Consider the following 25,067-nt stretch of genomic DNA (forward strand, 5'->3'; position numbering starts at 1 on the left):
CCGACGAGTCTGCCTCCCCCCTAACTGTCTTCCTGGGTGCCCCCCCCCTTCCTAGAATGTAAATAACAGGTACTTGCAACCTTGACCTGGTCGAATGGGGGTTGCATGACAATGCACTTCTAGGTGTCCCCCATCTCTATAGAAGGTAAACAGGCCACGTGTGATCTGATTCTTTCATGTTAGAATTGACATTGTAGGAGCAAAACATTTCTCTTTACATGAACTCTGGGGGGTTCCTGGGAAGACAGACAAATGTTTTCAAACCCCCTTTTGGAGGTAGAGGCCTTTGTCCTCATTCGAAATAGTTGATTGTAATCATTTTTCCCTCACAGTATACTAAGAATATAGTGGGAACAAATGCAACAAAACAAATGATCGTTCCATCGTTCCAAAACCCAGTGGGAAACCCAGGAAGTCCTTTTGATGGAGGGGCAATGTGGTTCCATCGCAGTTGCAGGGTGAGCAGTGTTCGGAGTACACATGTTGTCTCCTCAATGAGTACCTAGAGAGGAGTAGGAACTTTCTTGCGATGGGATGCGTGTACCCACGTTGGTCGTGATGCCACCTTAACTGCTGCTGCAGTGGTGAGGAGGATCTGGAACGGTCCCAGGAATCTGCAGAGTTCCAGCTTATCCTCTGGAAGTCGCAAATCACCACCCAGTCACCTGGTCAGAGGTTGTGTAGTGGTCCTTCAAGTAGGACGGGTAGTGTTGCTTTGACCTGGGCACATAGACTTAAACACTTGGGTGAGAGACAGACATTATGACAATTGTTCGGTCTAGGTCCACAAATGTAAAATAGGGTACGTGGAATATTTCTGTGAATCCCCAAATAGTCATGTTGAAAAGCCGACCACAGATCCAGCACAAAAATAAATGTATGCACCCTAGTGCAACAACAATAATATTATCACAGGAGACAATGTCCATAGAACATCGATTAGGCTACAAAACAGACAGTGTGTAAATCATGCAGCGCTTTTAAAATTTTCCGAGAAGGCATTTCTCAAATGTTGTCTGAACATTATCACATCTACACAATCCATTAATAAAGTAAAATCTAAAAATTATGAATACTAAACTGGACAATCTGATCACTACTGGTTTATGTGATGTAATTCATATGTGGCTTTTGTCGACAGATGACAGACCTAACCGCATTTGTCTCCTGGTCAGCACTTCATGCTTGGACAGTCCTGTTACACCATGTGATCGTCCTCGCATTCCCGTCATCACTAATGGCAGGAATGAAACTCAGTTGAGCTTACCTTTACTGGGATTCCATTAAGAAAAACATGTCAATTATCAAGTAAAACAATGAAAAAAATACCAAATACCACAATAATTCAGAGCAGGATGCCTTGAAGTAGAGGAAAAACAAGGTTAGTGAGGAATCCTCTGTCCTCACCTGAGGAGGAGACAACCATCATTAGTAGACAAGAGCAATATTGGGTATGGCGGCTTGTTAGCTGCATTGGCTCCAACAATGCTTGGAGAAATGGGATCAAGTACATTAATTTAAACAACACAAATTGGAAGATCAAATTGTGGGGGTTATAAAAAAATCTAAATATTAAACAGATTTTCTGTATGTTCTCATCAATCAGCTATACCACACTGTATTACACTTGCTTGTACATATTCATGCAACCAAATATAACAGTTTACTACAGATGGAAACACCAACACAACCGGTTGTACAAAAATAGACAGTTTTATACAAAAAAAACAGATGACGGACAAATAAACCAAACGAAAAATCTCCTTTTAGTTGCACGCATGAGTTTAAATCACCGTAGTTGAACTTTTCAAGAACTTCAGTAGCAAGATCTGGGCGGGGCGAAGCCACAACTGCTGTCACTGTCAAGCAATCATCTGAATCTCCATAAGAGGGAAGAAGAGAAGTTGGAGTAGGCGAAATGGAAGTTGCACAAGTTGATGGTGGAGAGGTGATGTCTGAGAGAAATCAGCCTGTTTGCTTCGTAGCGAGATAAAGGCTACAGCATGTAATCAACCCAATAACCCCGGCACCAAGTTTCTGAGCATAGTATGCAACAAGACGTAATTCATCTCCATAAGATTGCAATGACAGAGCTTAGATAAACCCCTCTCCCTTATCCACAGTTAAAGTAATCCAGCAAACCCAACATGGAGCTGGTGCAAAAAGCATGTTTGAGAAGCAACAAAACGTTCTCCCGTCTCATGGCTGGGCAAGATTGCCTCATTCCACAATCCGAAAACAACAATAACCACAACAGCCGAAAAAGGCCATGCCAGGGTGCGACCCTGAGGAGAAAATAAATAAATTAATGTCATGACTCAAATAATGAACGTTCTTTTGTGCCGGCTGGAGTTATAAGGGGGGGGGGGAAGAAACTGTGAACATCTTGTAAGTATTTTAGGAAGTCCCGTGTATCCACGACACAAGTAGATCAATAAACCATCAATATTCTAATAAGTCTGCTGCCATTAATAAAATCAAAATTAGTCAAAATAAATTTCCGTAATGTGGCGGAAGAAACATTACCGGTGGCTCCACATAACTTCAACAATGAGTTAAGCAACTAGAGAGGGTAAGGAAATATGTGATTAACATACTAAAACATTTTAATATTTAGCGTTCTATACTTTATTCCAATTCTTTATTATAATTCTTTATTATACCCTTAAAGTTACAATTAATCACTGCAAACAATAAGCTTGTGATCTCAGCAGTCATCAATCTAATAGAAGCCTATCTGGCGTTGTTCAATAACATTTGATCAACTATCCATTATCTCACGGTCAATTTACGTTACTCAACTCCTAAAAATTTATTATATTATGTGCTAGGCTTTGAACTGCTAGTCTTACCTTTTGGCCAGGGAGTATTCAACTATGTCACATCATTCTGCAGTCTGATTAGAGGAAGATTTGAGGTTATTGGGCATTTCCAATCAAGTTAACACCTTTTTATATAATAAAAAATATACAGTGGTACTTTGACTTATGCGTTTAATTAGTCTCCTGCAAGCTGTTCTCCGTCAACCACACCAACAGCAGATTCTCCATCTTTTCATGGACAGCGATCCGCAGCTTAGACATTATTTTAACGCCCTTGGCTGGCATAATACCCTTTATCGCCTCCTTCTGCTTCAGTATGGTACATATCGTAGAAGTACTACGCTCATACTGCCTCGCCAATTCCATCACACGCACACCTCGCTCATGTTTTTCCATTATTTTGCACTTTAAGTCAATGGACATCATCTGCTTCTTCTCAGCACTTACTTTTTTCAGACCCATGGTTCGAAGAAAAAAAAAAAAAAGGCAAAATAACTGCACAAAAAGCACAAAACGCAAGCACAAAACACAGAAGAGATTCTTCCACGCTCACGTAACCACGTGAAGTGAAGGAGTGAGACGCGGGATGCTGGCCGCATTCGCTCGCCGTGCCAGCTAGCGGCGGCACCTGAAGCTCGCCTTCTCTTAACTCAAATTGTTGCTCGCAAATCAATACAAAAAATGTCGGAACGGTGGCTCGTAACTCGGAAAACTTGTATGTTAGTGCGCTTGTAACTCAAGGTACCACTGTGTATGTATAATGACAATAACATAGCCAGCATTCAAATTGAGGCCATCTAAAACCTACAAGGGCTATTATTAATATATTTGCAAATCAATAAAGCAGATAGACAGATTGATAAAACAAACCATGAGGAAACACAGAAGCAGCCACCATTCAAGAGGTTATTTGTCACATACACATACGGTCATACATACACTACTTACAAAAAGTTAGGGATATTTGGCTTTCGGCTGAAATTTATGGAAAATATTAAATGTTCACGCTACAGTGATATTATATCATGAAAGTAGGGCATTTAAGTAGAAGCATGCAATGGTGATTTCCTCATCTCAAACAATTTATTGGAACAAAAGCCACCAACAGTGGTGGGTATACGACAACAAAAAATGTCAGTGTCTCAATAACTTGTCACGTGCCCTTGAGCATCAATTACAGCTTGACAACGATGTCTCATGAGGTTCACAAGTCAACTTATTGTCTGCTGAGGCATGGCACCCCACTCTTCTTGACGGGCGGCCCTCAGGTCATTGAGGTTCTGGGGTACAGAGTTACGAGCCTCTACACGACGACTCAGCTGGTCCCATAGGTTTTCTATGGGATTCAGGTCTGGAGGAAGTGCAGGCTACTCAATTTGCGGTACCCCAGTCTCCAGCAGCCGTTCCCTAATGATGCGACCTCGATGAGCTGGAGCATTGTCATCCATGAAGATGAAATGAGGCCTGTGTTGTTCATGCAGGGGCACAACGACTGGATAAATGATGTTATTCAGGTAGTATGGGCTTGTCACTGTACCATTCACAAAGTGTTGGACAGTTCTGTATTGACTAGACACATCTGCCCACACTGTAACACCACCACCACCACCAAATGCTCGTCTAGTGACAACAGTGGCTGATGCATAGCGCTCTCCTTGATGTCTCCAACATCGTTGGCAGTCATCATTTCTGCTCAACCTGAATGGACTTTCATCAGAGAACAGCACTGAGGCCTATTGGTCCCTCATCCAGCGTAAATTCTCCCTGGCCCATGCAAGACGATGATGGCTGTGCCTGGTGGTGTGGTCAGGTACCCTTGCAGGTCGTCTAGCACGCAGACCACGCTGAGGTAAACGGTTTAGAATGGTCTGACGTGACACTTGGGTGCCTCTCACCTCCCTTAAATGTGTCTGGAGTTGAGTGGATTCATCATCCAGTTCCGCAGGGCACTGTTCACAATGAAGCGGTCATCAGTGTGGGATGTGGCCAAAGGACGTCCACTTCTATGCATTTCTGTGACTCTTCGTCTCTCTGCATCTCTGTTGCAAGCTGCTGATGACACTGTGACTAAGCTCAGTGGCCACTTCCCTCTGAGAACATCCTGTTTGAAGCCTCGCAATGGCGAGGTACTGATGATCAATTGTTAGGTGTCGTCTTGGTCTCATGATGTCAAAATGTGAACAGCATGAGGACTGTTTAAATACCAATTCTAATTGAACCAGGAAATGTATTGGTCGATTCATGGATCAAACACCTGTTGTAAATTTTGCCAATTCAGCTCCTTGTTAGAGAACAGCAAGTTGTGCAAAAAGTACTGAAACATTGAACAGTTGGACATGTGCATGCAAAAGTTTAGAGAAGGTCAAATTAAGTTAATCTGTAAAGGTTATAGTGCATTTTAGGTTCATCCTGAAATTTCACCTGAAAGCCGAATATCCCTAACTTTTTGTGAGTAGTGTATATGCAGTGAAATGTCATGACATGAAAATTCGGATTGCAGTCATTCAGTTTGGCGTTTTGTCTGATGCAGTGACATCACTGAATGAAGGTCCAAAGGAGCACAGTTGATTAGGCTCCTCACCTGTGCACAAAATCTTTTTCAATTGTGCGTTCACTGTACTTGGAGGCCAAACACTTAATGTTCGTTGGTGGAGGGGAGGAGCAGCAGGAGTCAGTGCTTTCATTTCACATAACATAACTTTGTTCGTTGTCCAGAAAATGTCCCAAGCTATTCAGCCTGTTGTTGGCCAAACTGGATCTCTGTATACAAGGTCTTTACAGACCTTTCTCAGAAATGCAGGAGTAGGCTTGTCTCTCAGCAAGATATCAGGAAAATAGGAATGTCCTTTGGGCCTGTGTGAAAAGCCCAGGGGTGCTTAATGTATTGTTCTCATACATTATCAAAAGATGAAAGGAGAAGTCAACCACTGTAACAGTCAGTGTCATAAAGATAATTACTCCAGGGTTCTCTGACAACACTGTCCCTGAGTGATAACACCGTAATCATTAACTCAGCTTCTGAACATTGCTTCAACAACTAACCTAGACAACTAGAATGTCATCTTTAATTAAGAACTAATGAAAATCATTCTGGTTCTATAGGGCACTCTAGAATATCTGATGCTTTAATACTTTCCAACGATGGAGCTCAATATGAGGTACAGAGGTAAATTCAATCAAGGTCTGTCCATTTATATACTTGGAAGCATTTAATCTCAAAATAATTCCAATTGAGTCTATTAAATAATCAAATTTGCAAATCGGTAAATACAAATAGAAATCATTTACAAGGACCTTTGAAATCTGGGCATGTTATGGCCTTACTCAATTGTTGAGCAATTCTCTCTGATCAATCCTTTTGTCAGTCGAAGTCTTCCCAATCAGAGGCATTCACATCTACACTGGTCAAACCTGCTGCCAGTGGATTCCTGCTTGTAATTGCGGAAATAAAACACTGACACTGGGTTGGTTAATTCATCAATACACAATTACAACATTAATCGATTGACAAGATATTTTGAAATTTAAACTTAAACATTTTTGAATAACCAAATTAAAAGCCATTGAAACGGCAGACGTATTTCGCATTTATTTTAGTGTTACAATTTTTAGTAAGCGAACGTACAAAATCAATTACCTCTCCAGTGTACAAAACAATTATTCCTCTTTGTTAACCTACTTAAGTTTTATACTGTATATCAACATATATCTTATTCAATGTCAAATCGAGATTACTTCTAGAGTAAAAAACAAAAAAAAAATTATGTTTGTTTAAACTTAAACAATAACCAGCCTTACTAATAACCAGCCATTGAAACGGCAGACGTATTTCACATTTATTTTAGTATTACAATTTTTAGTAAGCGAACGTACAAAATCCATTACCTCTCCAGTGTACAAAACAATTATTCCTCTTTGTTAACCTACTTGTTAAGTTTATACTGTATATCAACATATATCTTATTCAATGTCAAATCAAGATTACTGATAGAGAGTAAAAAAAAAAAAATTGTTTGATTAAACTTAAACAATAACCAGCCTTACTGAAAAAATAGTAACCGGTAAGTATTTGAAACACACAAACACTATTGTATATCTCACCAAAACTGACGATTCACTCATCCAATATCATGATTTAATGTATAGTGTTTAATTTATACTATTTAGTTATTTTTCATATCCTTTGATTTAGAATTACCAATTTACTAATGATTTGTGCCATTGGGCCAATTTATTACTGCTGTAACACTGCAGACTACCCCTCTGTGGGATAGATAAAGGATTTTTTTTTTATCTCAACCAGCAGATCACTTTGACACAAGAATACAAAAGGGAAATAAAGTAAATCTAAAAAGAATAACTCAAAAAAAATAATAAAAAATAACTTAAAAAACAAAAATGAATGCATTTCTGCTGCTACTATGCATCATATCTGTTTTCCGCGATGTATTAAAACATATTTTGGAAGCAATTTTCCCAATTTTTATTGATCAATTTAGTTTTATCAATTTCATTACATTGCATTTAGCAGACGCTTTTATCCAAAGCCACTTACAATTATTCAAACACCGACAGACGCAGCCATCAGGAGCAATTAGGGGTTAAGTGTCTTGCTCAAGGACACTACAGCATGCTAGCAGGAGGAGCCTGGAATCGAACCAGCAACCTTTAGATTACTAGACGACCAACTCTACCTCCTGAGCTACCATCCCCAATCTGGAATGCTTTGTGATAAAATCTATTAAAGCACAAACTATAGTTCTGTAACAGAAACTCATCATACTCCTCATCTTACCAAAGTCGCATTAATGAATCAAAGACACATTCCAGCAACTTAAAACCTGCTACAACTCACCACACCACTATGATCACAATCATCTCTCTAAACACAATCCAACAGTTCAAACCGTTCAATATCTATTCATACTACCTCAGCATAGACAACTGTTAACTGGCACTGGCAATTACATTTGATTTTAATTTAGTCTGCTAAACACCACTAGTTAACCATAATCCCATAGTTCACCATTTGACTATAAGTTAAATCATTCAGTCCTGCAGCTTCCTCTGCTGAACCAATATCTGACTAAAATTACTTTTACAACTCTTTGCTCCAAGTTCAATGCTTAACAAAGAATCCGAAATGCATCATGTGCTAACTTTCCCACATTCATTGTCTTTCACATCAACTTCCATCATCCTTTCAGTCTCACTAACTTTACAGCTCTCTCTCGCCTTGTTATAATTTTGACAGTATCCTTTCCAGCAATCCTAAGAGATATTTTAGATTTATAATGCTACTTTTACACCAAAGACTCATATGTGAAACTAGTTTGACATGTTATGTACAGCACACATACGACACTTATCTTGCGTTTATATTCGCTTGTTTCATCAAGATTTTTATCAGCCAGGAGGCTAAACATACCTGCTAAACAGACACTGATAGAATCTCTCCGAACTCATCTCATCCATACGTGTTCCAGAGTGAACCATCGGCCAGGCACTCACACACCCCAGACACCAATTGGATCACATAGGATTCATGTGAAAGTGTATTATACTGCAAAGAGAGTCACACAATGGGCCCTTGAACTCCGTCCTCTCCCTAACAATTTATAACTTACTGAAACTTGTGAGAAAGTAAGTCGCATAGCTGGATTATCAGTACCTCCAAAATAAAAGCTAAAAAATAATAAACAAAACAATAAATAAAAATTATAATAATAATGATTATTACTTTATTTTGTTTTATTTTTTCAAAAGACATTTATATATATTTTTCCTAAATCACATGAGGGTTGTCTTTATTTGCAAACCTGTGTCCTTTACACCACAAGACCAACAGGAATGGACGCCAACCTGTGGCCCTTACACCGCATAACCAACAGGTAGCTTTTTTTTTCCATTATCAATTTCACTTTAGTTGTTACTTTAGTAATTGTATTTTATTTTTTTACAACACCATAAGTTTCTCACCTACCCTCAACACTTTTGTTAGGAAGAAAAAAGAGAGAGAACCATTCTGACTTTATTTATTAATTAATCTAATGTAATCTTGACAATACCAGAAGTTTCTCACCTACCCTCAATGCTTTTGCTAGGAGGGGGAAAAAGGGAGTACTATTCTTCTTCTTGCCCTCAACGCTTTTGCAAGGAGGGATCAAGTATAATTTATAATAATTATGTAGTTAATAATATTGACTTATTATTGAATAACATAAAAGTATAAAAGATAAAAAAACAGCGATTCTATTGATCAATGCAATATTAGCCACTATCACAGTCCTCCAGACTGATTATCCATTGCCCGTTCCTAGTCTGCGCTGCATGCAGCTGGCAACACGTCTGTCTGGGGGGGGGATTTCTGTGTTTAACAAAGCTTCTTCAACCGTCCCCTAGAGCCCTACAATCTCTTAGCTTACTCAGAGCTGTTTCCTTCACAATAGCTTTTCCTTCGATCTTCCCTGATCGGTGCAATATCTAGGCTTACTCAAAGCTTTTCCAAATCGGTATATCTCAGTAAGTCCTCATCTTAATTTGTTCAGAATCTTGTGTTGCCCGTGCTCGATCTGCTGTCATGTCCAGATGACTCTTTCTTGGATGTCTTACGGCCGGTCCCTGACTGCCGTTGTGCACACATCCTGGGCATGAAGGGGTTTTCAGAGTCAAGCAGATAGTCCCATCATTGTCTCCAGATTTTTGGAGAAATTCTCCTGCGTGGTTGGTGAGGTTAGTCTGCCCGCTTCATGGAAACAAAACTGAGAATATTAAAGATATTTATTCTGCAGAATAAAGACAACAATTCAGTGCTGTTCCAAAGCAGTGTTCTGATCAGTCTACCCCTATTGCTGACGAAAAGGGCTTTATACCAAAGAGACGTTGTGTGCCATTGGTCAGATGTCATTTACAAGACTGTGCCTCTCAATTGTCTCCCCTGGTGTTACCCTCAAACAGTGCTTTCACAGGTACTTGCAAACTTTGGTTGCAGACGCAGACTACTATACCTTACAATGATCTTTTAAGCTCCCCTGGGGTTTTCATTATCTCCATACAAGGTTGAATGAGGATGAAATGTGATCTGGTTCTTCAATATTAGAATTGACATTGTAGTGAAAGTCTCTTTACATAAACTCTGGGGTGGGTTCCTTAAAAACCGACAGGCAATGTTTTAACAGGAAGAGGCTATTGTCCTCATTCAAATAGTTGATAATGTTTTTTTCTCTCACAATGTCCCTACTGTTGGGACAGTGGCGATCCAATTTGCTATGGGAAAAAAACGGAATAAAATCCTATATTGGTGATCGGAATTTTGCACAATCGCCGAAGCCTAATTGACAGCAGCATCTGCAGTAATGCAGCCACTGTACTGGCATCATGGTGAAGAGAGAGTCTGGAAGCAAAGCTCTCAATTTCACTGCTCAATCTTAGTTCCAACCCTCACCTAGTCATGCGCTCTGGATATACTGAAGAAATCAGGTTGTGGATAGGGGTGGCTAAAACGATGTTCCTCCGCAGGGTAGAGATGGGGTTAAGAGCTTGGAGATAAGGAAGGACCTCAAAAGTAAAACCACTGCTCCTCTCCTCTCCATCGGGAGGACTCTGTTGCGGCGCAGGCATTTGGTTAGGATGCCCCTTAGGCACCTCCCTTTTTGATGGTGTACCAGGCGCTGTTAACTGGTAGGAGATGTGCTAGAAGAAGTTGCTGTGGAAAAGCATGTCTGTCGCTCTGATATAGCAGGAGATGCACTTAAAAATATGTGAGACCTTAAGACATTAAAACCACCAGAGAACATGTCCCAGAACACAGTCAACAGGATACTCCAATCAGAACTCAATAAGAACGCAGCGGTGAAAGAAGCACAAATTTGACAGCAAGAGGATTTGGCAGTGGTTTGTTAGGCTTGGGCCTATCTTGCAAAATTCCCAGCCCGCGTATAGAACATAATGTAATGTGGCAAATGCAGTCTCCCTTTTCCAAGTGCAGGATTTATTATCTTCAAGTGAAGTATTTACACAAAAACACAAATCCAGTTTTTACAAAATTAAGTCCAAAAGCAATGAGGAGACGTACCTCCCCACTGTCCGGACAGTAGGGATGCACGTTTATTTTTTTGGGATTAGTACGGAGCGGGACAGTCCCTTACCTAAGTTGTGTTTAAAAAAATGTTTCATACATGTTGGAAACAAGCAATAATAAATAGATCTAAAATAAAAGCCGGCGGGAGCCGGCGCGCACCGCTTCCTGGAGCAGAAACAAAAAAACTCCACTCCAGTTCTGAGTTAGGTTTACGTTTTTCATTTTCCATACAAATAAGAAACTAAAGAAATAAAATAAGTTTAAATCTTTCTCTTGAGATTAGATGAGAGCACAGATGGGTTCAACTGCAGGGCATTTCTGCCTGAAGCACCTCCCACAGTGCCATTGGCTTGGCTGCAAGGTCGTCAGCTGGAGGCCACCCTTCACTGGTGTTTTGCTCCTTGAAACCCAGAACACCTCCAGGTGGTGGAGCAGTGACAGGGACGTCTCCCTGACGCTCCTTGCAGCCAACCCTAAGACCCTTAGTTTCCCCCACGCCTTGTCCTTTATTCGGAGCCAGAGCCAAAAGCTCCCTTGTTCAGCCTCCTCTGCCAGGTCTTTTGTGGCCTTCGGGAGTTTGGAGCCTGTGATCCCGAGAGACCTCAGGAATCGCTGGGTGGATGCTCCAGTGTAGCCTCGGCAGCCGCCTTCCACCCAGCTTGGGAACACAGAGTTACCAGCTCTGCATACCTTTCCTCCTTCCTCTTGTAGGCGGCCTCTATTCCCTCTACCCATGGGACAGTCAGTTCTCCCTTGATAACTGTCCTCACGTAATTGGACCAGATCGCAATGTCTGGTCGTAAGGAGGTTGTGGTGATCTCCAGGGGGAACTTTAGATGGCGGTCGAGGTCGGCTGCAATGTTCCACTCGGCTCCAGGTTTAAGGAGCGAGGGGTGGTTTGTGCTGGTGTTGTGGGCCTCACTCCCTTGCCTGACAAACTGGATCCGCCGCTGTGATGGTACTGGCCTGGCCCTGTTTACCTCCAGCCTGCGCGTCTCAAGTGTTTCGGCTAGTTTGCGCAGGACCCAGTCATGGCGCCGTCTGTACCGGCCCTGTGTCAAAGCTGCCTTGCACCCAGACAGGATGTGCTGCAAGCTTGGGTTCTGGGGCTCAGAGCTGGCAGGCTTTTTCCGAGCTGTACCACAGGTGCAGGTTCCAGGGACTGGGGAACTTTTATATATTGTTGTATTATAATCACAAGACTTGCATATAGAGGGGCAGGTACGTATCAGGTGTTTTTTTTTTTTTTTTTTGTTTTGTTTTTTGGGGGGGGTGAATGGGTATTGAGGTAGCGGATTGTCTGGGCAAGATATATTCATGAGGAACACCTCATGAACCTCGCACGGCTTTGCTGAAGAGCGGCTTCGCTGTGCTGCTCCATTTGCCCAGAGAACTGGAGCTGGGGGTCCATGTGCTTTTTCTTTGAGCACCTGCCCCTCACAAAGTCTCAAACTGTAGAGCTCCGAAGTGAGACCCGATCACCAGTGGTTACTCGACAGCTCCGAGCGGAGAGGGGAAGAGCCCCCTCTGGGTCTCGTCTGGGTGCCGTGCTCCTTATTTTCTTTGTTGGGCGACACAGAAACAGCCGGGAGCACAGTGGACCAGAGGTCACTCTCCTTTACGCAATTCACTGTCCTGATCCAAGGCGGAACATCCCTTAGTTTAAAATGTTCCTATCATACAAATAGAAACTAACAAAAACAATAGATCTAAAATAAAAACACAGTAAAACTGGATCACAGTAACTGCACGGGATGCACAGTGCGTGGCACAGTGCTAGAGGAGGGGAAAAAAACACACCAACTCAGATTCAGCCTGCCGGTTTTTATTTGAGTACCGGTTTGTATTTGCGGAGATATGTATGTATATGTAAATCAGGCTCTGGGGGGGTGGGGGGCGCGCGTGCTTGTTAACCCAGGAAAAGGACGAGATTGAAAAACCTGGAAAGGGAGGTTAAAATCTGTCCCCTGCTATGACGTAAAGGCATTTGGACCAATTGCGGTCTCCGAGCAAGAGAAAGACAGAACACCGCAATAACCCAGATCACAATGTCAAATGTGTACTTCCACCTTGCAAGCCTGTTGCCTCTCCGTCCTGATGAATGTTGCTGTAGGGTTACAAAATGGCAATACTATATGGATGATGATTTAGTATGTGATTACATTATTTATTTAGATTCCACTTTATTTCCACTGTGCTCCAGGTTCCTCTGCCTCAATCGACGGCCAGCTCATGGAGCTGTGTCTGACAGCCGTCAAATTTGCCAGGAAACAGGGCAATGTTGCCCTGGCGACCCGCCTCCTGAACCAGTGCGGCAAAGGCAAGGAGTCCTCGACGGGAGAGGAAGAGCTGATCACTGCCTTCAGGCACCTGATGTTGGACTGTGCCATTGGGGAGAAGTGGAGGCCGGAGCTTGAGATGGAAAAGGCAAAAGTGCTCTGCACTGCAGGTGCAAAGAAATGGTTATTCGATTTAGGGATTTTGAGCTCCAGGTGTGGGGGGAAATAGGATTTGAATGCACTTAAGAGTTTGTTCAAAAAGAGTTTGATCTCTTTGTTTTTTAGTGCGTATTCATCAGATTTTATAAGTAGAACCACAAGTGGTTTTGTCAAAATCAGCGCTTTGTAATTTTCATGTACACTTTATATCTCTTCCATTTGTATTATCTTTATAGTTCTCATCTCTAGTATTTTAGGTGTCTGTTATTGTCATCTCTCCTATCTCTATCATTTGTATGATCTCTATTATCCTCATTGTTCGTATCTACCACCATTGTCACCTGTCTTTCCATTCCTCCAATATCTACCATTACTGTTAATGCTATTATTTCCAATATCTCCGTTATGAATCTATTTTCCATCCGTATTATCTCTAATCTTTTCATCTATTATCTTAATATCTTATCTTATAATATCTATCATCTCTATTAAAATTTTTGATCGCCAGTTATCTTGCCAAAATCAACACCCTTTCTGTATCGCTCTCCATCTCACTGTCTTACCTATATTTGCTGTTTATATCTATCTCTATTTGGGGCAAATACGTCTTTATTCAAGAATGGGAGTGTTAAACCTTTAGTAACTTAATGAACATAATTTCTGATCATTTCTGTGTCTATGTGTGTGTATATATTTATTTTAAAAAATTAAGCAGAATTATGGTAGTAAATGTTTGTTTCATGAGTTCATTATTTGAGGTTCACAATGCATTTTCTTTCGAGCTGCAGGTGTTGTTGACTTTACCAAGGGCACATTATGAAGCCCTGGAGTGTTCACCCAAAATCTGCTGGCTTCCTGTCCCACTGCAGGCCAGTCCATGACAGCCATGGAGTCTCTGAGCTCCTGTGCCCTCTCCTACTGCCGCCTGGGGAAGTGTGAGCGAGCTGCGTGCCGGGCTGTGCTGACTCTGTGCAAATGGATGCTGGCGGACTGGAAGGACCTGACCCCCCAGCTCAAACAGGCATGGGTCACCCCACCGCTCCAACAGCAATCTAGACATTTCAGAGTAATCCATCAAATGCAGTTGTGAAATTTGTTTGACTCCAACTGTGAAACATTGGATACTGCCGCCCCGTAAATTATTCAATGCCAATACTGTGGTGTGTCCTCTAGGTGGTGAAGAAGTCAGGGCCGTTAAACACAACCAATGTTGGCAGCGTTTCTCTTCTCAGTCGCAACATTGCCGCGCTGCTGGAGCTCCCCCTAGAGGAGCAAGACTTCCCCTCTATCACAGCCGAGACCACAGGTAAGGCCCTGTCGCCGACACCATCAAGTCATCTGTCACTGCCTGCCATGGACTACATTAACTATGCATAATATTGTGCCAAAGCCCCTTTCACATTAAAGTAGCAAAGATCTGGGCCCTTCCCATTGGTGTCAAAGAGGCAAAAATATTCCACTCAAGATGACAAAGTTTTGTCACTGAAGTGTAAAGGAGCTAAAACCTCATGGTTAAAAATTTAAGAAAAGTTGCAGAAGTGTAGTGTTAATCTACACTCACTGGCCACTTTATTAGGTGCAACTGTTCAATTGCTTGTTAACACAAATAGCTAATTAGCCAATCACATGGCAGCAACTCATTGCATTTAGGCATGTAGACAGGGTGAGGATGACTTTCTGAAGTTCAAACTGAGCATCAGAATGGGGAAGAAAGGGGATTTAAGTGACGTTGAACGTGGCATGGTTGTTGGTGCCAGATGGCTCGTCTGAGTATTTCAGAAACTGCTGACCTACTGGCATTTTCACGCACAACCGTCTCTAGGGTTTACAGAGATTCAAGATTCAAGAGGTTTATTCGTCACATACATATACATACTTTCATACATATATGCAGTGTAATGTCAATGCAATGCACCTGGTGATTACACACTATGTTCTAGACTGAACACAGTAGCTACCTAAGAATTTCTACTTGACTAACTAACTGATTCCTAAAACGTAATGCAGTAAGTTGAATACTATAAAATAAGATATATATATATATATAAGAACTCAAGGGTAATGCAGGGTGGGGGTACAAAATAGATAATGGGAATAGGCTTATGTATATGGGATAGACTTATGTATATGGGATAGCCTATTTATGTATATACAGATATGTGCATTAAAGTGGCATGTGAATAAAGTGAGGTAGTGTTTGTGAGATACACAGCACAGTATACAACAGTACGGCGCAGCAATACGGTAACACCGAACAACCCAGAACAGTGACAGTATGCAGTACAGTATGCTACATACAGTACAGTAAATTGTGGAGCCTATGTGTGTGGCTCAGTGAGGACCCCTGGTGAGGTCAGCATTGACAGTTCTTGCGGGAAAAAAAACTCCATCTCAGTCTCTCTGTTCTCGCTGTGTGACTGCGGAGGCGCTTGCCTGGCCGTAGCAGCTGGAACAACCTTCATGATCCTGTGGGCTCTGCTACTACACCTCCTGGTGTATAAGTCCTGCAGGGAGGGAGGGTAGTTCCAGTGGTACGTTCAGCTGAACGCACCACCCTCTGTAGGGCCCGCCTGTTCTGAGCAGTACAGTTCCCAAACCAGGCAGTGATGTTGCCCATCAGGATGATCTCCACTGCTCCACAGAGAGAATGGTCCGAAAAAGAGAAAATATCCAGTGATCGGCGGTTGTGTGGACGGAAATGGCTTGTTGATGTCAGAGCTCAGAGGAGAATGGGCAGACTGGTTCGAAATGATAGAAAGGCAACAGTAACTCAAATAACCACTCGTTACAACCAAGGTATGCAGAATACCATCTCTGAATGCACAACACGTCGAACCTTGAAGCAGATGGGCTACAGCAGCAGAAGACCACACCGGGTGCCACGCCTGTCAGCTAAGAACAGGAAACTGAGGCTACAATTCGCACAGGCTCACCAAAAATGGACAATAGAAGATTGGAAAAACGTTGCCTGGCCTGATGAGTCTCGATTTCAGCTGCGACATTCAGATGGTAGGGTCAGAATTTGGTGTAAACAACATGAAAGCATGGATCCATCCTGCCTTGTATCAACAGTTCAGGCTGGTGGTGATGGTGTGGGAGATATTTTCTTGGCACACTTTGGGCCCCTTTGTATCAATTGAGCATCATTTAAACGCCACAGAATACCTGAGTATTGTTGCTGACCATGTCCATCCCTTCATGACCACGGTGTACCCATCTTCTGATGGCTACTTCCAGCAGGATAATGCACCATGTCACAAAGCTCAAATCATCTCAAACTGGTTTCTTGAACATGACTATGAGTTCACTGTACTCCAATGGCCTCCACAGTCACCAGATCTCAATCCAATAGAGCACCTATGGGATGTGGTGGAACGGGAGATTCGCATCATGGATGTACAGCGACAAATCTGCAGCAACTGCCTGATGCTATCATGTCAATATGGACCAAAATCTCTGAGGAATGTTTCTAACACCTTCTTGAATCTATGCCACTAAGAATTAAGGCATTTCTGAAGGCAAAAGGGCGTCCAACCCGGTACTGGCAAGTTGTACCTAATAAAGTGGCCGGTGAGTATAGATGTAGTATTGGAAAACTTGCTATATCAACCGGTACATTTGTTAACTAATTTTGTAAGGAATATGATGTGTACACTTTCAACAAACCAAGTGTTCTCTCTACATATCAGGCGTATGGCATGTACTCCTCATCGTTTAAAGTACTTTGTCGATACAGATAAACTTGGACTTTTGGAAGAACTTACTCACTTACTGATTGTTTCTTGATGAAATGCACCTTTCATAGTTTCATACTGCTAGATGTAGCCAATTATATTGTGTTGAATAAAATGGTTAAAACCCTTAGAATTATTTTGTCACGGTAATTAAGAATAATCAGTTTCAAAAGTGACTACAAGTTATGTATTTCAGTGTTTCCCACACTTAAGCTTTACCTGGTTTTCCCTTGTTAACGTAAAAGTGAGTCTTTGATCCCAATCCTTGACCATCACTACTAACTCTTACAGACTCATATTCTTACCTTGTGCCAAATCTTGTGAAACGCCAAGACTTTTAAAATATTTACCAAGAACATTTAAATTCTGAATTGATAAATATATTAAACTGAATCTTATTGCCTATGCCTGGATATAACCAGAGAGGAATCATGAAGCAGATGTAGAAGACTTGGAAATAATTTTTGATGTATAAAGTCAATGATCTTTCATTCCTGCTAAACAATGTTTTATTTTGAAGCGCACAGGGTTAGCCAAGTCTCCCCTTCATCATTACTTAATCATTGAAGCTGTTTGTGTTTCCCTTCGGCCCTCCAGTGAGCGTGGGTGTTGGGGAACCTGACTTTGTGCTGGGTCAGCTCTACCAGCTCTCCACAAGCCAAGCTCCAGTGGTAGCAAAGTCTTGGGCTGCCCTGGCCAGTTGGGCTTACCGATGGGGCAGAAAAGTGGTCGACAACGCAAGGTTAGTGGACTCTTGACTTTTGTTGTGCCGTTGGGGAGGTTTGGGGTCTTGAGATTAACTTGTTTTTTTGCTATTGAATGCTGAAATGAACTAAATCAGTGAGTTACTAAGATGTTTAATTTAGTTTTGATGTTTTCCCATCTGTTGACCCCCTTAATCAATCAAAATGAATTTGGTCTTGTTCAAACTAATGTAAATATCAAAATATTCTAGCATATTAGGCATCTGTTATTTTGCTTGTAAACACAACCAAGTGGGAAAACCAGTAATGGCAAGTTGGTGAAGTTGTAAGATTTAATGTCCAACTATGAGCGCTTTCTTTTAATTTTTTTATCTTTTTATTACGCTGCAAAGGAAAAATGTTATGTCACATTTGTCAGTCCCTCAACCTTCACCAGCACAAACTGCTTAATCTTCTCTCCAGCCAAGGGGAAGGTGTGCCACTCCTATCTGGGGAGAAAAAGGAGATTGAGGAGCTGCTACCAGCTACCACCAGCAATGAGGACAAGGAATTGATCTTCAGCATCCTCGGACAAGCTATGTGTCGGTCTGCTGGCATACAGGTAGCTGTCAATTGTAATTTCCAGTTTGACTATCTTGCTTTTTCTCGCCAAACTGGCGATCTGTGATAAAATATGAATATAAAAAATTATATTGGAAATGGCTTTGTGAACCCCAATGAAAACAATTTATATAAAATCATAGCCACCACATTAACATGCATACTAATACTCAAATTTGCTGGCAGTATTGAGGTTTTGGCAACGTGTGAAGTGGTACGATTACAAAGTACAATTGTAATTGATGCCCTGATAGTGGGTTTTTTTTATTACTCACTCAGTTAAAACACTTCCACATAGGTCTTGTCCAATGTGGATAAAATGTTGAGTCATTAGGCTGTTTTAGTTTGTGGTTAATCAGATGAATGTTATTTCTTTGAATGGTGAGTCATCTTTATTTTAAGTCCTGTTCCTGGCTTACTGGCCACATGCTGGGTACATGCTTTCTTCCTGTCAACATGTAAGGATGAAGATATGGCCCTGCAGCAAGAGGAAGATGAGGTGGATGACATGGTGGACGTCATTTGGCGCCAGCTGCTGGCCTCCTGTCCCTGGCTGGCTGATGCAGGTCAGACTGTCACAGACGGTCTGGTCAGGGTGTGGAGGCGGGTGGTGGACAGGATCTTCACTCTCTACCGGGTCTCCTGCAGGGCGTACTTTACCTTCCTCAAGCTCAACGCCGGGAAGGTGAGAATAAATTCCACCTAATTTCTCTTTCACAAAGCCAAAAACTGCTGATCAACTTCTACCGCTACACTATTGAGAGAATCCTGACATACTGCTGTACAGTCTTGTACTCTAGTTTCACCATAGCAGACAGGAAAGACCGGCAGCAGATAGACAGCTGAGTCTTATTGTCGGCTCCCCACTCCAAACCTGAGACATCCACTCCAGGCGTTTCCACAAATGGGCCACAATCAAAATAATGAGACCCCTGTTCACCACCCTTACCTCAGGCAGTCAGAGCCTGTTGCTCTGTGTGTGTATGGTTCTGATAAACAGGTTTTCCCCCAGGGCCCTGGACAAGCTGCTGAACCAATCCCCCCCCAAGCAACTACCTCGTCCCCAAGTGCAATATGTGACCCACCGCATACTGTAGGCTCCTTTGGCATACTGTAGGCTCCTTTTTTTCCGCATCATTTGAAAGTGGAGAATCAGAGCTTCCAAACAAGGTGTCACTTGTGCAAATCAAGCAAATATTTTTAAAGCTATGACTTGTTAATGACAAGGGTGTGGTAAACTATGATTCTGAGATAATCACCTCCAAAGTTTTACCCACACTTGGTTCATTCAGCTAGCTCCCAGAATGCAAATGGAGTTGCCGGACAAATTTGCAAAGCATTACTGGTCAATGGTGAACTATGTGACAAATGTTGTTCTCACTGTCTGTAGTTGCATCAAGGTGAGGCGTGAACAATGACAGCTGCTTCTGGAACTACAAGCCTTGGGAATGTCTGTGGGACGCGGTGAGGCCTAAATACTGATATCTGCGTCTGGATTCCAAGGCTTGGATGTCTGTGGAAATTATATGAATAATGGAAAATATGTGACTGGGGTTCTATGAAGTTGTGTTCATCATTATTTATGTGCATATACATTTATGTGATTACATAGATGTATATATGTATATGTATTGTGACATTATTTTGTTACATTCCAACCTTTTAATCATATAAACATAAGGATAATAATAATTAAAAAAAAAAGGAAAATGGAAAATGTAAATATAACATGAAAAGTGAAACATCACAACAACTAAAAAACACGACAAAAGCAAGACAGAGAAACCTCAAACCAAATCAACAACAATAGGTACATGTAAATGTATACTAAGAATAAAGCGGGAACGAATACAATAAAACAAATGATCGTTACACGAGAAATAAACGGTATGTCAACAGATAACACGTTGTATATGGTTATCAGAAAAAAACCCTAGCCATTGACGTCCGGTAAAACCCAGTGGGAAACGCAGGAAGTCCTTTTGATGGAGGGGCGAAGGATAAAGATGACCAGGCTAGAGGGGGATCAGACTGGAGGGGCGTGGGGTCCAAGGGACATCTGGTGGAGTGTTGAGTTCTTCACCACCTCCACATCTAACTCAGAGGAGCTCCATGCTTATTGTGGCAGCCCACAGCCAGATCCCCATTTCCAGCTCGGCCAGGGGTGAGGACTTATCTAATGAGGGAAGCAAAGTGGAATATTCAGGTTGCACCAAAAATGCCATTTGCTGCACCCCCACCGCCTTCAAAATCAGAGCACGAATGATCGGAGCAAGCTGGTCATATATTCTGAAGGGCAAGTACATGTGAATAACTTGTGGGGCCCCTTATGATAAGACCTTATCTTTCCCGAGTCTAGATGTCCTAAGCTCCTAACAAGCTCTGTGAAGGAGTTTTTTGTTCAACCATTCTGAGACTCACCATCCCCCCCCCCCCTTGGAGATTGAACGTCTACACGTAAAAGAGGCTTCAAAGAAACGCAGAAAAAACAAATACCAACGAAATGCATAACAAAATGAAAAACACATCCCAAAACCACACAAAATCCAATTAACATCAGAATGAAACAAATAATGATCATTAAAATAAACTCTTAAACACGGGTGTCCTGTGAGGAGGTGATGTCAAAATTGTTTTAAGGCCTGCATAAGGGGGAGACCAAGATTCCAGAGGGGGCTCAGGGTCGTCAGAAGGGATGGCAACAAAGGTATTAACGATTTGGTTGGTCAAGCGGTGTAGTAATGGTATGATACAAACCAAACAAGTGCACAGAAAAACGAGGACGGCGACTAAAGCAGTGGCACTATGAGTGAACCAGTGGCGCCAATTCATGAGAAACCACCAGAACCCGCTCTGAGTGTCACTCCTCCTTAAGAGTGACGTCACGCAATTGGGTAAGCCCAGGTAAAGCTTGGTCTATGACATGGCCATCGTTGTCGGGGACAAAAGTACAACGAGCCGTTCTGACGAGGATGCAGACCCAACCTTGTGCTGCTGTAGGCTGGTCTAGCACCATACGGTTTTGTAGCGACAATAGGCAGAGAGCGCAAAGTTCTTGTGTCGTGGCGTTGGTTATGAGGAGAGATTCGTTCATTAAGGCGGTAAATTGATAATAAAGTTTCAATGCGGAGCATAGTTTTACCAACTGCGGTTGAAGGAAAGAGCGACCTTTTGGCCAGGGTCCATAATTTGTGATCCTCTGGGACATCTGCGCCCCAAATGGGGTCATGGGGGCTGAAGGTGGGTAGCGCGTGTTTAGTGCGAGTGGCGTGGATATCAGCAGTGTTGTTGAAAACTGAGATGATAAAGGTGTGATTGGCCGGGGTGCAAATGACATTCCAGCCGACTGAGAGATGGGTGTATGCCACATAACCAGAAAACACTGTTTAGTGGACGATTGCCATTAAGGTCGGGAGCTGAGTCAGTGCTTTGTGTCGTAGTGCCGGGAACATACACTACTCACAAAAAGTTAGGGATATTTCGACTTATTGTCTGCTGAGGCATGGCACCAGACTCTTCTTAAAGGGGGGGGGGCCTCAGGTCATTGAGGTTCTGGGGTACAGTTACGAGCCTCTACACAGCGACTGAGCTGATCCCATAGGTTTTCTATGGGATTCAGGTCTGGAGAAAGTGCAGGCCACTCCATTTGAGGTACCCCAGTCTCTAGCAGCCGTTCCCTAATGATGCAACCTCGATGAGCTGGAGCATTATCGTCCATGAAGATGAAATGAGGCCTGTGTTGTTCATGTAATGGCACAATGACTGGATTAATGATGTTATTCAGGTAGTATGGGCTTGTCACTGTACCATTCACAAAGTGTAGGGCAGTTCTGTATTGACTAAACACATCTGCCCACACTGTAACACCACCAACACCAAATGCTCGTCTGGTGACAACAGTGGCTGATTCATAGCGCTCTCCTTGACGTCTCCAACATCGTTGGTGGCCATCATTTTGCGCAACGTGAATGGACTTTCATCAGAGAACAGCACTGAGGCCCACTGGACTCGTCCAGCGTAAATGCTCCCTGGCCCATGCAAGACGATGATGGCTGAGCCTGGTGGTGTGGTCAGGTACTCTTGCAGGTCGTCGAGCACGCAGACCCCGCTGATGTAAATGTTTTCGAATGGTCTGAAGTGACACTTGGGTGCCTCTCACCTCCCTTAAATGTGCCTGGAATTGAGTGGCATTCATCATCCGTTCCGCAGGGCACTGTTGACAATGAAGCGGTCATCAGTGTGGGATGTGGCCAAAGGACGTCCACTTCTATGCCTTTCTGTGACTCTGCAACCTTTTAAAGCGTACTACTTTTACACACACAGAGCCATTGTTGTGAATCCGCGAAGAAGAAAAACCCTTCGCGTCACGCACCTACATCACTTCTGTAAACAGACTGTTAAAGCGCAGCACGGGTTTCGGTCTCACTTGTCTGTGAAAACTTTTTCTCCGTATCGTTATGGATTATGTGAAGCGGGTGACAAAGCTCTGAATCATATTTCTGACCTTAATCTGACAAGTGCGATACATCCAAGTCAGTGTTAGCAGTGCGTACTGGAATTCATTTTCCGCGATGATACTCAGTTCTCCCACAGCGATGCGGAGAACGACAGGGAGGCTGAGTCTGATATTACTCCGGACTTGGAGAACATTGCACACAGCGGATTTCAAACTTAATGTGACGATGAAACGCAATATTTTCAAGAACTACCGGAGGAGACCGATGATACGTCCGTTGTTACAACAGAAGAAGTTAATGATGTGATGAAGTCCGTTGAGGTTGGTGACAGATTTTCAGATTTTCTGAGACTCATAATATTGTTTTTCAAAATGTTGTTGTGTTGTCCATACTTTTAAACAACAAAATAATTCCACTTTTATTAAACATGTAATTTCTTACTGTTCAATAAAAGCTTTTTTTTTTTTAAAAGCCAAATAAGTTGTGTTGTTGAGCTGTTGGTGATTGGCCCATTCAGCAGTATGTTACTTAGCCATCAGGCTTTGTTTGTCCGCCAACCTCATTTGCATTCTGGGAGCTGGCTGAATGAACCTGGTGTGGGTTAAACTTTTTTGGGGGATTATCTCAGAATCACAGTTTGCCACACCCTTGTCATTAACAAGTCATAGCTTTAAAAATATTCGCTTGATTTGCACAAGTGACACCTTGTTTGGAAGCTCTGATTCTTCACTTTCAAATGATGCGGAAAGAAAATAATCTTGAATACCACCAAATGACCCTAAAGTACACGGTGGGTCACATTTTATGAACTGTGGTTGGGGCAGTTTTATTCTCAGGACGCTAGAGTATGTGAAGTAAAGTATGGTCATGGACATTGTTAATGGAGACAACAACAATGATAGCAATGGTGAGTAGGGAACAAATAGTGCCGCATAAGCCACAAAACCCTGTAAGGCGGAAAGGGTGCCATGGCCGCAGGTGTGGTTGATGTGGTTCCATTGGTTGTGGGGTCGTAGGTTATAGGACCCCATTATGTTTTAGCGGTTGAGCAGAATGCCACAGTATCGTGGAACTCAGTGTTATAATCTTACTGTTTGGTCGCTAAGCTGTGGAGCCTGGGCGGGGTTAGTCACACACACACGTCACACGTCATCAGCAAAGCACATGCTGTTGTAATCGCTCCCAGAAATTTCCCTCAGTACGCTCCAACCCTCTAGCCACTCACTTCCTCCAATCTCCGTCTGTGACTTTTAACAGTCCATTTCTCATCTACTTTTCCATGTCATTCTATTTCCCTCACAATACAATAATATTTACGTCATCTTTATCCCAACAGCACTCAAACAACATTAATTTCAGCAATAATGCTGCATCACAAAATACAGTGCACACGAGGAGGAAACAGACATTCTACAACTACCAAAGTCTTACCATGTCCCAGACAGTCAACACTAATACAGATTTTCAAAATGGCTCTGCGCACCTTAGTTCTGATGGGCCCTGTTGACTGGCCGAGTCGTGGGTCAGACGATGGTACGCGGTTCAGACCATACAACAAACCTCCATACTCTCACAATTTCCGTTTACACACAAAACACAACAATAACACACTTAATACACAGATTGTATTCTCTGCACAGGAATATTGCCACTGTATCTGCCTTTTTACTGTATGTTTGGCTGGTACTGAAATGGTGGGGGTACTGTGACAATTCCTCTGCTGGAACATTGTTGATAAAACAAACTCTGTGAATGGTGCTAGTGAGTAGATAACAGTTGGCTCTGCACTCTTGGTTGGAAGTAGAAATATTAGACAATACAGATTACAGAATTATTTAGTGCTAAATAAAAATGGAATAAAAGAACAAAGAATAAACCATGGCCTGTACTCACTAAGAATTGTATCACTTTAGCTAGAGAGCTATGATATCGTTTTGTGTTCCTCTGACCTAAATACATGCCAAAGACTCACAAACTTACACTACTCACAAAAAGTTAGGAATATTTGGCTTTCGGGTGACATTTATGAAAAATGTAAAAAGTTCACGCTACAGTGATATTAAATCATGAAAGTAGGGCATTTAAGTAGAAGCGTGCAATGGTGATTTCCTCATCTCAAACAATTTATTGAAACAAAAGCCAACAAGCGTGGTGGGTTTACCACAACAAAAAATGTCAATGTCTCAATAACTTGTCATGTGGCCTTGAGCATCAAGTACAGCTTGACAACTA

The 25,067-nt window shown here is 42.3% G+C and overlaps 1 protein-coding gene across 1 annotated transcript in view; it reads left to right on the forward strand.

Annotated features, from left to right (window-relative positions):
- smg1 (SMG1 nonsense mediated mRNA decay associated PI3K related kinase) overlaps positions 1 to 25,067 on the forward strand; it is a gene marked incomplete at its 5' end in the record, with an annotated part of 151,603 nt that overhangs the window by 39,024 nt on the left and 87,512 nt on the right. The window contains 6 exons of the mRNA XM_080009518.1: positions 13,106 to 13,351; positions 14,210 to 14,361; positions 14,514 to 14,646; positions 17,672 to 17,816; positions 18,241 to 18,379; positions 18,842 to 19,063. Coding sequence (XP_079865644.1) covers positions 13,106 to 13,351; positions 14,210 to 14,361; positions 14,514 to 14,646; positions 17,672 to 17,816; positions 18,241 to 18,379; positions 18,842 to 19,063 — 1,037 coding nt within the window. The remainder of the gene's footprint in view (positions 1 to 13,105; positions 13,352 to 14,209; positions 14,362 to 14,513; positions 14,647 to 17,671; positions 17,817 to 18,240; positions 18,380 to 18,841; positions 19,064 to 25,067) is intronic.

The sequence above is a fragment of the Zeus faber genome (genome assembly GCF_960531495.2).
Source record: "Zeus faber genome assembly, chromosome: 11".
Lineage (NCBI taxonomy): Eukaryota > Metazoa > Chordata > Actinopteri > Zeiformes > Zeidae > Zeus > Zeus faber.